The sequence below is a fragment of the Erythranthe guttata genome, chromosome 10, assembly GCF_056151865.1.
Source record: "Erythranthe guttata isolate IM_541 chromosome 10, IM_541, whole genome shotgun sequence".
NCBI classification, from domain to species: domain Eukaryota; kingdom Viridiplantae; phylum Streptophyta; class Magnoliopsida; order Lamiales; family Phrymaceae; genus Erythranthe; species Erythranthe guttata.
In genome coordinates, this window is record NC_142542.1 from 17,920,891 (window position 1) to 17,933,880 (window position 12,990).

The following is a 12,990-nucleotide window of genomic DNA, read 5'->3' on the forward strand; positions in this document are numbered from 1 at the left end:
ATCTGGTTATTGCCATGTTTTTCATTTGCTGATATTGGCCATTATTATGAAAATAGACCATTCAGTATATATATGATAGACTAGCTGTAGCCAATTGCCAACATTGATTAGCCACTAACAAATTTATTGACATTAGAAATTAAAAAAATGATAAAAAAAAATAATTAAAAAAAAAAAAAGGAAAAAAAAAACCCAACATAAATTATACATACATCTCAATATATATTCCCACTCCTTTCTTATCATGTTTCTAACAAGTTTCAACCTTACAGAAAGAACCTGAAGAACAAGCAGATACATACATACTTTATGTAAGCTAAAACTCTCTACATATATCAACCCTTCAAATTCTACACATTTTCTTTTTAATTTATAAAACAGAGCTTGCTAGTGAAAGCTCATTAAGTTCACCAAGCATCCACTCTTCCCCGGTTTGACCGCCAAGAACAATCGCCCTCGTCCCTCCAACAACACACGTACTGTGTCCCCACGCAAACCTAGGCGGCCTCCCCGGCACATTCAGTATCCTCCACGTCGGCGACTCCTCCGTCGGATCGAGTATATACAGCTGCGAAGCAGAGTGCAGCCCCGCCACAGATCCGCCAAACACCAGTATCCTGCCGCCAGGCAAACTCACAGCCACGTGGTCCAGCCTCGGCGGCGGAGCCACCCCTCCTGGATTCCCGCCGCCTGGCATCTCGCTCCCCGTCACGCACCTCCACCGCGGCTCCTCCTCCCCCAAGTCCATCGTGAACACGTCGCTCGACCGGAACCTGAGCGGCCCACTCTTCGCCAGCCCACCGAACATCAATATTTTCCTCCCGCCGTAAACCGACAGCGTGTGCCCTAATCTTGAAGGCGGGGCCCACGCCGCCGGAATCTCCCGCCAGACAGGCTTATCCGCCGCCAGGTCGAGCAAGAACGTGTCGCTAAGGAGCACACCGGAGTCGGCACAGCCGCCGGAGACTATAAGCTTCGTACCGTCGAGTGTGCACGAGCTATGCCAAGATCTCGGAACAGGTGGGCCCAAGCTCAAGATTTCGTGCCACGTAGGTAGTTTCGCGTCCAAATCCAATACGAACACGTCGTTGAGTAACCCTTGCCTCCCACATCCACCAAAGAGGACTAGGTGGGACCCGCTCATGGACGAGAGCGTGTGGCCCCACCGCCCGGGGGGCGGTGACCCAACCTTGACGTGCTGCCACTCGGGATTCGATGAGTTGAGGTCCAAAACAAAAGTATCGTTCATCGGCTGCATATTAACACCCTCACCACCGAAAACAACCACACGGTTCCCAACGGCGCAGGCACTGAAGTTGCAGCGGGAGGGTTCAACAGCACCACCCACGGTTAGTTTCCGCCACGCTGCCGCCTCAAGAGTGGTCAGCTCTCTAGCCAATCTGCCCCACCCGAGCCTCTTAGCACCGGGCACAGTTTCCAAAACTCGAGTAGTTTCGACGCCCCACGCGTTTTGACACACCATTCTCCAAAGATCTTCGCTATTGGTTAACTCATAAAAACGCAGACAAACTGACCCAACAGAAGCAATATCCCTCGGAGTTAAAAGTGATAGGATCTTCATGGCGATTACTTCGTCACTTAACTGCATTATCCCACAAAACCCTCCTCGGCTGCTGATTTTGCGGGCCCCTTCAAATACGTTGATTCTACACCTGTCGAGTGTTCTCGTTGTTGATTCTTTGGCAGAGGATCCTGGAAGTGGGCCCAGGTCGAGGGTTACTTCTGAGAATACCTGTATACCGATGATGTGCGTTATTGCTCCTTCGTCGCCGTATATTGGAGTCATGCGCAGCCTGTTCATTAGTGGAGATCCGTCTTTCCTGAAATTTAATAATTCGCCTTGAAATTCGATCCCTTTCTCGAGGCACCTTCTTATTTCGGAAACTACTGTGGGGTTCACGAGTGGGTGCCTTCGCTTGGCAAATGGGCCTCTGCATTGCAAGAACCGGCTGCACAAGTCTCGAAATAGTCAAAGATGTGATTGAGGAGAGTATCCTAATATTCACAAATTTAAAACATAAGTAAACTTATACTATAGCAAACTTCAGAAATGATTGCACCGGAAAGTTGGGAAATTTGTAAATTGTACTACCTCTTTTTTTTTTTTTTTGATCGATATAAATTGTACTACCTCATAAGAGAAGAAAAGAAAAAAAAATGTAATATCTATCATTTTTAACCTTTTAATCTCTCATTAGTTATATTCATTCTTTATGTTTCAGCGAATTTTAAGGGAGTAATACCACATTGATCCTTAAATCAATCCGTGAACTCTATGTACATGCACAAAGAGAAACTAAATCTTGATGGAAAAAAGACTTAAAGAAACTAAATCATATTGTGCAGAAAGAATATCCAGCTCAGTTGTTATCAGAAGCAACACATCAGCTTTTCCGACATCCATGTATGAGTGCCAGCTTTTAAAGCAAACAAGAACTCATATTTATCATTGATTTTCCATACACGTATAGAAGCACTTAATAGGTTCTGCTTAATCAAAATAGAATATTAAACCTTCCAAGAGTAACAGTAAAAACTAGAATTCGTTAAACACGAAAATCTGTTCCCAATGCAATTATTTACTTGTTAGCTTAAACATACATATAATATTATTAGTCTGCAACAGTATCTAAACAGGTTTTACCAGTCATCCTAAATAAGCAATGCCTCCTAAACCACGGATTTGGGCAGTAAATAATTTTGACCGGATTTCACCCTCTTTGAGGCTGAAAATATACCAAAAACAAATTTTATATGGACCGCACAGTAGAAGTTCACTAAAGAACTAAAAAATATAACGTAAGTAATAGTTACAGCAATTCAATTTTGAAGCTTCTGTGCCAATATAATCGTTTCTTAGTAAACCAACAAAAAAGCTTATCTGTATCCATATAACAAGCAATATCAATAATATACTTCACAATTCAATTTTCAGAACAAAATCCAACATGTTACTTCAATAATCGCTTTAAGTCATGTTTGTCATTCACGCTATATCTGTATATCATCTTGAAACTCATCACTGGCTGTTCATAATGAAGTCAAATTAAATCTCAATAAGATTCCATGAACTGCGTACAAGTTTTGAAGAACTGATCTATCCTTGTTTTAGATCAGAATCAGATAACTAGAGCATTGTTATTCAAACTTAAACACCTCTACCATAACTAATCGATAATCTCATGTTTTTTCATGCAACAACAAAGACTGTGCAACAATTTCTATATCATACACCGTTGCGCACAACACAATTCAAGCCTCATAATTTCTCATATTGCCAAATCTCCTGGTTAAACGTCACCACCAAGGAAACAATAGTTATTCAAATTTAATATACAATTCACCGAGCCCAAAGTAACAACAAATACTAAGGGTTCAAAATGATAAATGTTTATTGCCCACTATTGCTACTAATAATAGAAAGAACAAGGAAAGCACACAGGCGAAACATCACGAAGTAAAATTCATAAAGTATAGAGGGACACAAAATTGAATTTCATAACCGACTGCCTAATCTCCCTAATCGGCTTAATATATCCAGTCATTCTTTTATTATTACCCAACAAAGATACAAAAATGGTCTTCCCGTTCATCCTCATTTGTCGAAATTTCAAAAATTCAGTTTCGATTTGTATACATCTATCGTCCACAAGACATGTTAATCGAACAACTAAAGAAACTGCAGCAGTTCAATTCATCAATAGACTATAAAAACCTGAACTTTAATAGAAGCCAAAAAAAAAACTAACTAACCAGTTGCGACCGATAACTTCCTCCGCGCGGTAGCCAAAAACCATCTCAAACACGGAATTGACGTAAATAATAGGATTGCCCGGCTCCAAAGCATCGGCAACAACGAATCCACACGGCGCCGGTTGCAGAAGCTTATCCACAGGGAACGGCAATCCGCCGCCGCCGCCTCTCTTCCTCAACAGAAACCCAGAACCCTCTCCAAACTCCTCCAACTCGCAGTCGCTGCTCAGATCAGACTCTGCGTCACTGTCCCACTCCATCAAATACCTCAACCACAATACGACGCCGTTGCCACCTCACCCCATACAGTAACGGTGATGATCAAATCGGTAACAGAAGCAAACACACCAATTGGATTTGGGGGAAATTGGGGGATAATTGAGATTTAAGGGGGTGGGGTGAAAATGAGTGGAGGAGAGATTGAGATTTAGCAGAGAGAAGAAATGGGGGAGTAATCTAGAGAGAGAAAATATTGAGCAAATTGGGGCATGAAAAATCTGTTCGTTGGGTTTGGGGTTAGGCAAATGGAGATGGACGAGTTAGAATGGTACAGCTGGTTGATGTTCACAAATTTGTGGTTATATATATATGGGCAAATTACGGCCACCCCTGAGTTATGGTCAAATTACAAAAACCGCCCTCATGTTTAGGTAATTACAGTCACTCCCCTCAACTATGCATTATCTTACGAAAAGACCCCTCCAGAGATAATTTAGGGATGTTAATTCGGTAAAACCGAACCGAAATTTCAGTATACCAACATTTCATACCGTTTATCGAACTAAATATACGATTTGGTTCGGTAAATAACCGAATTACATAAAATTTATGTAAAAATATTTAAAATGAGGGGGTGACTGTAATTATCCAAACAAGAAGGATTTTTTTCGTAATTTGGTCGTACCTCAACGGGTGGCTGTAATTTGCCCATAAAATGAATTGCATGTAAAGTCCAAGAAGGGCAGCCCAAAATCGGAAGCCCAGTTCTATTAGTAAAGCGTCTAAAACCTAGCAAGAAGGAGACGTCGTTCGCCCTTATGACGTACGTCGACCGGATGTAGAGCCATATAGGTTATAGTGTGACCTCGGATCGGGGTTTTAGACGAGCTGAGGCATGTTTACCTAAAAGGTAATTAGATCAGAAATCCTAATGAAGTTTGCATCTAATGAAAAGAAATATCTATATTTAGAGGGGTTCGTTAAAACTTTTACTCTCTAATTCATTTCACTAAACTACACAATAAATGTTTTAAAACCCTCTTCTGAATTGATTGTCGGAGCTTCTATGCCGAAAAAATCCTCCTAGTATTGCAGGAACAGCGGTCGATCGAGATTCCGGCGAACTTGGAAGCTCACGAAAGAAAAATCAAGCTAACAAAATAAACATGTGCCTTTGTTTTTCATAGCATGTTCTCATATCCCATGTGTTCAATCAAAGATTAAAAGATTAGGACCCTCCAAACTGATAATTAATTAATCAACAAAAAATATAGCAAGTCGGTGTGACAATTGATGATTTGATTTTGCAATTCAAGTGCAAGAAATAAGGAATTAAGGCAACTCCAACAATTTTTCTATAATTTTACCATTTTTATCTCAAATTATAAAAGTATTGTAATTTTACTATTTGGTGAACACATTCTAGCAATAATTGTTTATATTTTAACACATCACTGCACCAAAATAATTATTTTTGCGAAACTGTTATTTTTAGTATGATATTTAATATATTTAGTTATATAATAATATAAACTAAATTTTATTGTTTAAATTTTTTTGAATACAAATATGATATAATTTTAATTTTTTTTAACTCTCAAATTAAATGTCAAGAATCATTGACATTTGACAACATTACTAAAATATTATTAATTAATTAAATAAAAATGAAATATCAGTGAATTTATTGGAAAAACTAACCGTTAAAAGCAAATTTACCATTTCACTTTTTGGCTTGCCAAACCTAAATATTAACAAGTGTTGTAAATTTTAAAAGAATTTTGGCCAAATTTTGAGAAATGGTAAGTTATAACATATGAAAGAGCTGTTGGAGTAATTAACAACAGGCAAATTATACTTAAATTTGAAAAATAAACAATTGAATTTTTTTTTCCCAAAAAGATATTCAATTCAAATTCTAAACATAGTCCAAATTATTATTAAATAATTTGTTATTATTAGAAAAGAAATAGAGAAAGAGAGATATGGAGAACAAGATCCACGCGAATATAGGGTACCGTGCTTTCCAACTGTAATACCGAAAAAGCCCCTAATATCCTCTGACAATTACTTCCTTATTTATTATCAGTATTTAGTACAACCTTCTTCCACTTTTTTCACACTCAACTACACACACTTCTTCACTTCCAAAAACACACACTAAAAATTTCTGGGTTTGTCCGAAAAGTAGAAAGAGAAAAAGAAAAAGTACTGGAGAAAGAATTCTTCTTTTGATTTTCAAATTTTTTTTAAATTTAATTAATTTGTTGAGCAGCCAGAGATGCCAATCCAGAGCGACGCCGCAACGCCGCCGCCGAGGATCGGGAAGATCGGCCCGTACACCGTGTTCGTGACGCCTCCGGCAACCCCGAGTCCCGGCCCAAAACCGGAATCTCGGAGTAGAACCTCGCCGGTTCAGTTTCAGGTCGAGACGCCGGTTCAGCTGGCTTCCCGACCGCCGGTTATGGCGCCTCCGGCGCAGTTTTACAAAGAGAAGCCTTCTTCTTTCTCTTTCTTCTGGAACACCGTTGCCAAAGTTCAGAATGGTATCTTTCATTAACTCCCCAATTTTTTTTTTAATTATTATTATTATTATTTGGAGTAATTTATTTTTCAAAAAAAAAATCAATTTAATTTCCTAAATTTGATTTAATTTGAAAATTAAGCTCATGCGAGTTTGGACGAACACGTGGCACACTGGTTTGGGTTGAATCAGTCAAAGTATCAATGGGCGTTGGATGATTACTACGAAAGCAATGGAAAAGTGAGTTTTTTTTTTCTCTTCTCTATAATGAAGATTTGCAATAGATACTTAGATTTTAACCATGGTTAGTGGTTACACTTACACTCCAATAAAATTGAATTTGTATCAAATTTGAAACTCTATAAGAGTTACCTCAATAAATTTAGAATTTTTATATATGAATTTTTTGGATAGGGATAGGTAAAATTGTAAAATTGTCCATCGTTCTTGAACTATTCCATTCCTTCTTGGTAAGGTCAAATTACGAAAAAAACTCTTTCTATTTGGATAATTCCAACCACCCCTCAACTATGAATCTTTTTACACGTCCACCCTTATGAAGTCAAATTCAACAGAATCTTCTACATTATGTGGAATGTCTCTAGTTTGTATTTATTTTGTGCAAAAATGCAAATTCTGATGCACCACGATCTGATATTTACAATCTGATATTCACATCTTATGATCATCTTGTTGCAAAATGTGGAGCTCGAATGGGGTAAAACGGGTACAAACTGGAGAATATTCCACATAATTTAGAAGATTCCACTAAATTTGACACCATAAGAGTGGATGTGAAAGAAGATTCATAGTTGAGGGCGGTGGTTGTAATTGTCCAAATATGAGGGGGGGGGGGGGGGGGGTGTGGTTCGTAATTTGACCTTATCTCAACTGTGGTCGTAATTTGCCCTTTCTTCTTTAAGGATATGTTCATTAACCGAAAAGGTCTACTGTTCATGAAATCAGTCAAGCAAGTATAAATTCGAAAACTACGGATTTGTTATGCAACTTCTTGGTTATACTTGCTAAACTCGTACTTTGTTGGCCTATTCTTTTTTGTCTTTTGCTAACATTAGCATAAGTGGGTTATTGTTTAAAGTTCTTAGTCATAGCTTGGTTTCGTTTAATTCGTTGTGTCATTTATTTGTCCTACAAATAGCAGTGGAGTTGTGTCTACCAAGTACCAGACGCAATTTGGAGGTAGATGCGATTTTAAGTTGAAAAACGGGAAAGATGCGATGCAATTTGTGCACAGGGCGTTGATTTAAATATGATAAAACTCCAATTCAAACTCCGAGTTCTTTATTGTGTTATAGTTTGCCTCCAAAGTACAAAAAATAAATATGTATTTATTTTGTGTTGTTTTGGATGGCAGAATCATGTCGTAGAAGCAAAACCACAGGTTAAATCCAGCAAAATACAGAGTGTATGAGTAAAGCTTGGGAACCACCATTTTCAAGGGAGGAGGACAAGGGCAAATAAGTCATTTTGTGTTATTTCGTTTCCGAATTCGGGATTATCAAATGTTAAAATGCCTAGAAGCATTTTTTTTTTTTATTATCTACATTTAGCTGTTCTTGTTGTTGTTGTGATATGTTGGTGTAGCCTTTTGTTAATATCTGCAGCTGAGCAAACTTGCAAGAGTTGCTACAAAATGCTGTTGTTTGTGTTTTGTACTTGTATTTTATGATGTAAAAGACGAAAGCTAGCAAATATGTAAACTCGATCGACATTTTCTGTTACATGAAAAAGTGAGGGAGATGTTGCAATTGAACTTTGTACATTGATTCGACTCCTAGCTAGGATTGGTAAAAATTGGTTTTGTAAATTCTCGTGAAAATATGCTCACTTGTACGGTTGAGAGGGTGTTTGGGTAAGCTTATAAGCTGTTAACAATGGCTTATAAGATGTTTAAGAGCTTATAAAATTCAAAAAGATCTTATAATGAGCAAAAATAACGTATAGTCTCGTTATCCAAACACTTTATTTGCTTATAAAAATAAGATGTAACAACTTATCAGCTTTTAAAACAATTTAATAGATGTCAGAGCTTATCAGCTCTTCAAGATAAGCTTAGTCAAACACCCTCTCAAAACCCTCATCTCCTCACAATAATATATAAAACTCCACGAAACATCTGCTTATGAAACCCAATGTTCATAGAATTGTAAAATTTTTGCTGATATTTTTTCTCTTTTTTTGTTTTTTTTTAATATAAGAAGTATAGTTATTTTGCCTGCAAAGTTATGTATGATTTACCTAACTAGTATGATTTGTATCATGCAGATTGTCTGCAACAAAAAATAGCTAACTGTACCATATTGATTTTGTAGGAAAAAAAAAATCTAGAAATTTCGTAGGCATTTAAGAATGATTAGCTAGCAAGAACATGTTGCTTGACATAATACAATGTACACTTTGTAAGTTCACACATGATTAGCTGATCTTGATGGTGACCTAATCATAATGTTAGATACTAAAAAACGAAGAAAAAAAAAATAGTTGATTTCGTTATCGACAGACGTAGTTTCATCAAAGTCTTGAAGCTTTAGCTCAAGCTCGGCTAATTAGAAAGTTCGAACTCTTAACTTTCTCAAGCTTGGGCTCGAGCATTTGTCGAGTCGGCTCACTAGGTTGATGAGTCGACTCAGCTGATTTACATCGCTTATTCATCATACGAACACCTCTAATTACAGTTCCATCGTAGAAAAGAACCCCTAATACTTGAAATTCGAATCTTCGTCTGAAACGCTGAATACTAACAGTCCTATTTTTTTTTCCGAAACGAAACACTACCACAACAACTTAGGTTCGAAGAAAGAACTTAGGACAGAAAGTTCTTAAGCAGTATCAAAACTCAGTCTCACTTCGACTCATTAGAAAGAAAATTCTATACATAACTGTATCAGTACAACAAATTTATAATTCCAACATCTGTAACGTAATAGTAGGCAACGAAACATTCAAAGGGATTCACTATTAAACGTGTCTGTTCAAAGAGAAATAAAAATTAACCCATGCGTGTATAAATGTCTAGTGATTTACAGACCCGTTGAAACCAGTATGAGATAACCACAAAAAAAAAAAAGAGAAGAGTCGAGCAAACAGACAAGAGCAGAGAGAGAGATCTATACATCGAACGGAGTTCAACAAACAAATTATTTTTTTCTAGACAGGAGGTATGTTGGCGAATGAGAAACCTTTGTAACCCTTGTATGCATAATACGCGATCCTCGTGTAGTAGAATCCCGGCAGGAATAGAATTCCGCCCAGTATAGCGAAAAATATCCCTTCAATAAGCACATCAAGAAAATAAATCAATTACGGGGAAATCAGATAGTTGGTAAAAAGAAGAAAAAAAAAACACGTTAGTAGAAAACACATGAATGCTTCCATGGGAGAAATCCGTGCTGTGGGAGATGTACTCTAAGGCCTCGTTTGGGAATGTTTGCGGGACTGATAACATTAATGTAATATGTGGTTAATGATTATCTTATGCTTGATTTGTACTGCATATCCTTCATATGCTTGATTAAAATACGGGCCCCTTTTTCTTTATCGTGGACTTAAAAACCAAAAATTCCAAATATTTGAAAAAGCTCGATTATATTGTTCGTTCACAATTCCCAAACAAGGCCTAAGGATGCCTAACTCTCCATGATCAACCAGAAATTCTCAATACCAAAAGCAACTATACACTACAGTAATATTATCATCGTCGATGAACTGGCCAGGGATAAATAGAAACGTGGCATAAATAACACAGTAATATTTCATCGTCGAAACAACTATACACTACAGTAATATTATCATATATTATATTATACACACGACTTTCAGACTTAACATGCATTAGGATGTTTGTCGAAATCCGTTCCTCGACCAACCACAATAAGTTAGAGAAAGCATAACCAGCAAGAAAGAATACGAAAAAAGAGAAGCAGCTTCGTTCCCCGAGGGTATCACATTCTCTGTTGATAAATAAGTTGATTGATAAATGATAATGGCAATAGGTGTAATTTCATTCCATATTTAGATAACGTAAATCGTTTTAATGTCATGATTAGATACAATCCAAGGAGAAATATGAGGGAGTTCTCAACTTAAACGAACATCTTACCGCTGACATATCCATATAAACCTTAGTATGAGCTAATCAATAATTAACCATGCCCACTTAAACTTCTAGAACTTAGCCTATCTCGTATAATCGGATCCAATTCTTTTCCAACAGGAATCTACTCTCAGGTGGTGTTTGCAAAAGCTTTTACAAATAGCTTATGATAATCTATTTTTAAGAGTTTGCAAAATGAACTTATGCTTTTGCTTCTCTTAAAGTAAGCAACTTTAAGCTATAGCTTGTTAAGCACCTATTGGTTTTTTCTGTTTAAGTTGATTTTCGAGTAAATTTGCAAACACCCCCAGCTTTTAAAAATAAGTACTTAGAATCAACTTAACTCACAATCAATAACTTCACAATCAATAACTTCTGCTTTTAAATAAGCTTTTGCAAACACCGCCACAGTATACTTCAGTTTAAGTCTTGATTTTCAGGTAATACAACGGAATTATTAATTATTAATTATTAATTATTAATTTCCATTTTTAATGTTTCCCCAAGTAACAACCAGCTCGTACAATCTGGCTACAACAATCAACAATTTCAGATATGCCCTAATTTTTTAATTTCAGAACTATTAGAGGTTTTAGTAATTAACTGATTAAAACCCCCAAATTTTAACCTAATTAACAACTAATTCGAACAGAAAACCCAATCATGCTCCCCCAACCGACACCAAAACAAACCCCTTTTGAGAAGCAGTAAACCAAAAGATACAGCGAAGGGCAAAACGGGAAATTTCGGAATAAAAAAAAGGTACCGTGGGCGCGGTCGCCGCCGACTTGATTGACGGCCATGGCGATGCCGAGTACGATAGCGAGGGCGCCGAAAACGAGGAGCGCAACGGCGAGGGCGATCTCTTTGATTGGCGGCTTGTTGTTGACGGTGTACGAGGTTCCCATCATTATATCCTCGTCTGAAATCGAGAACGCGTGATCCACGTACGCCATTTATTTTTTTACCTCCAGAGATACTTTCGATGGGTTTCTTCCCTTTTACCTAGTGGGTTTCAGAGAGATTAATTCAAGAGAGAGAAAGACTGTGGTAGAGAGAGAAGGAGCTGTGAGAATCGGTGAAGAGAGAAGAAGAAGAATAATAATCAAGAGTGGAATACCGTGGGCAATACGTTGCACAAGAAGAAGAAGAAAGGGCTTTGTTGGGATTTTGGACTGGAATTCAGAATTCTTCAACTTCTTTTATTTTATTTTATTTTACTTTTATTTTGGAAGAAAAACCACAAGTCTTTTTTTATAGGGTAAATTACAAACACCCCCCTGAGGTATGGTCAAATTACAAAAAAACCCCTCTTGTTTGGATAATTACATCTACCCCCCTAAACTATGATTTTTTCTTACACCTCCACCCTTATGGTGCCAAATTCAACATAATCATCTATATTCCGTGAAATGTGCTCTAGTTTGTACTCGTTTTGTGTAAAAATACAGTTTCCGATGCACCAGAAACTGATATATACAAGCTAAAAATCACATATTATGATCATCTTGCTTCATAATGTAGAGTTTGAATGGGATAAAACGGGTACAAAAGTGATAATATTCCATATAATCTCGAAGATTCCACTAAATTTGAGGGGGTGGTTGTAATTATCCAAACAAGAGGGGTGTTTTTGTAATTTGACCATACCTCAGGGGGGTGTTTGTAATTTACCCTTTTTTATATATGTTTTTAGGAAAACAAATTTTATAAAAAATAAAAATAAAAAATTGGAAGATAAGCAAAAGCTATTTTCAAAGAATTGTTACGGGGTAATTAAATTGCACGTCAATACACTAATTTTAAGCTTTGATGAAGGCACCTTAACCTCCGTTATGTTTATCGAGTTTGTAAATGCTACACTTGATGAAATATATCGGAGAATTCTACATTGTTGAAAAATATTGGGGGCGATGGCCCCCCTGACCCTATACTAGCTTGGCCACCGCCTTTGTGAATAAAAGTCGAAATTTTAATAATTTTCCATTTGGGCTGAACGTTTTATTTGGCTTCTAAACAATCATGAAATTATGTGGGTTGAAAAACATGTGATGTGGTTCTAAACAATAATAATGGATCTGTATTATGGTGGAGAAATTGGACGATAAGATCATACAAATAATTTGGGTAAATTCCATTTTTCTCCCTTCTACTTTGGCAGGATATTATTTTACCCCCCACTACTTTCAATTGCATCGATTTGCCCCCTTGTACTTTGACTCGATGTCACTTTACCCCCTTCTACTCTCAATTCCATCGATTTGCTCCATTGTACTTTAGCTCGATATCACTTTACCCCCTTATACTCTCAATTGCAGCGATTTGCACCCTTGTACTTTGGCTCAATATCACTTTACCC

The 12,990-nt window shown here is 37.2% G+C and overlaps 3 protein-coding genes across 3 annotated transcripts; 1 reads left to right on the forward strand and 2 right to left on the reverse strand.

Annotated features, from left to right (window-relative positions):
* Positions 1–198: 198 nt before the first annotated feature.
* Positions 199–4,332, reverse strand: LOC105958136 (adagio protein 1). Its single transcript, XM_012982142.2, has 2 exons — positions 3,775–4,332; positions 199–1,970 (listed from the first exon to the last, which is right to left on the reverse strand). Exons 1-2 carry the CDS (start codon positions 4,032–4,034, stop codon positions 371–373), a joined length of 1,860 nt encoding a protein of 619 aa, XP_012837596.2. The 5' UTR covers positions 4,035–4,332; the 3' UTR covers positions 199–370.
* A 1,633-nt stretch (positions 4,333–5,965) lies between these two features.
* On the forward strand, positions 5,966–8,291 carry LOC105958123 (uncharacterized). Its single transcript, XM_012982124.2, has 3 exons — positions 5,966–6,539; positions 6,660–6,757; positions 7,893–8,291. Exons 1-3 carry the CDS (start codon positions 6,275–6,277, stop codon positions 7,947–7,949), a joined length of 420 nt encoding a protein of 139 aa, XP_012837578.2. The 5' UTR covers positions 5,966–6,274; the 3' UTR covers positions 7,950–8,291.
* A 1,174-nt stretch (positions 8,292–9,465) lies between these two features.
* On the reverse strand, positions 9,466–11,856 carry LOC105958134 (uncharacterized). Its single transcript, XM_012982140.2, has 2 exons — positions 11,398–11,856; positions 9,466–9,807 (listed from the first exon to the last, which is right to left on the reverse strand). Exons 1-2 carry the CDS (start codon positions 11,585–11,587, stop codon positions 9,686–9,688), a joined length of 312 nt encoding a protein of 103 aa, XP_012837594.1. The 5' UTR covers positions 11,588–11,856; the 3' UTR covers positions 9,466–9,685.
* Positions 11,857–12,990: the final 1,134 nt, after the last annotated feature.

Coding starts and splice junctions, on each gene's coding strand:
- LOC105958136 (XM_012982142.2), bottom strand. CDS start 4,034: ATGGAGTGGGACAGTGACGCAGAGTCTGATCTGAGCAGCGACTGCGAG. Junction 1,971..3,774: donor GAAGTTATCGGTCGCAACTG/GTTAGTTAGTTT, acceptor AGACTTGTGCAG/CCGGTTCTTGCAATGCAGAG.
- LOC105958123 (XM_012982124.2), top strand. CDS start 6,275: ATGCCAATCCAGAGCGACGCCGCAACGCCGCCGCCGAGGATCGGGAAG. Junction 6,540..6,659: donor CGTTGCCAAAGTTCAGAATG/GTATCTTTCATT, acceptor TTGAAAATTAAG/CTCATGCGAGTTTGGACGAA. Junction 6,758..7,892: donor ACTACGAAAGCAATGGAAAA/GTGAGTTTTTTT, acceptor TTTGGATGGCAG/AATCATGTCGTAGAAGCAAA.
- LOC105958134 (XM_012982140.2), bottom strand. CDS start 11,587: ATGGCGTACGTGGATCACGCGTTCTCGATTTCAGACGAGGATATAATG. Junction 9,808..11,397: donor CGGCGGCGACCGCGCCCACG/GTACCTTTTTTT, acceptor TGCTTATTGAAG/GGATATTTTTCGCTATACTG.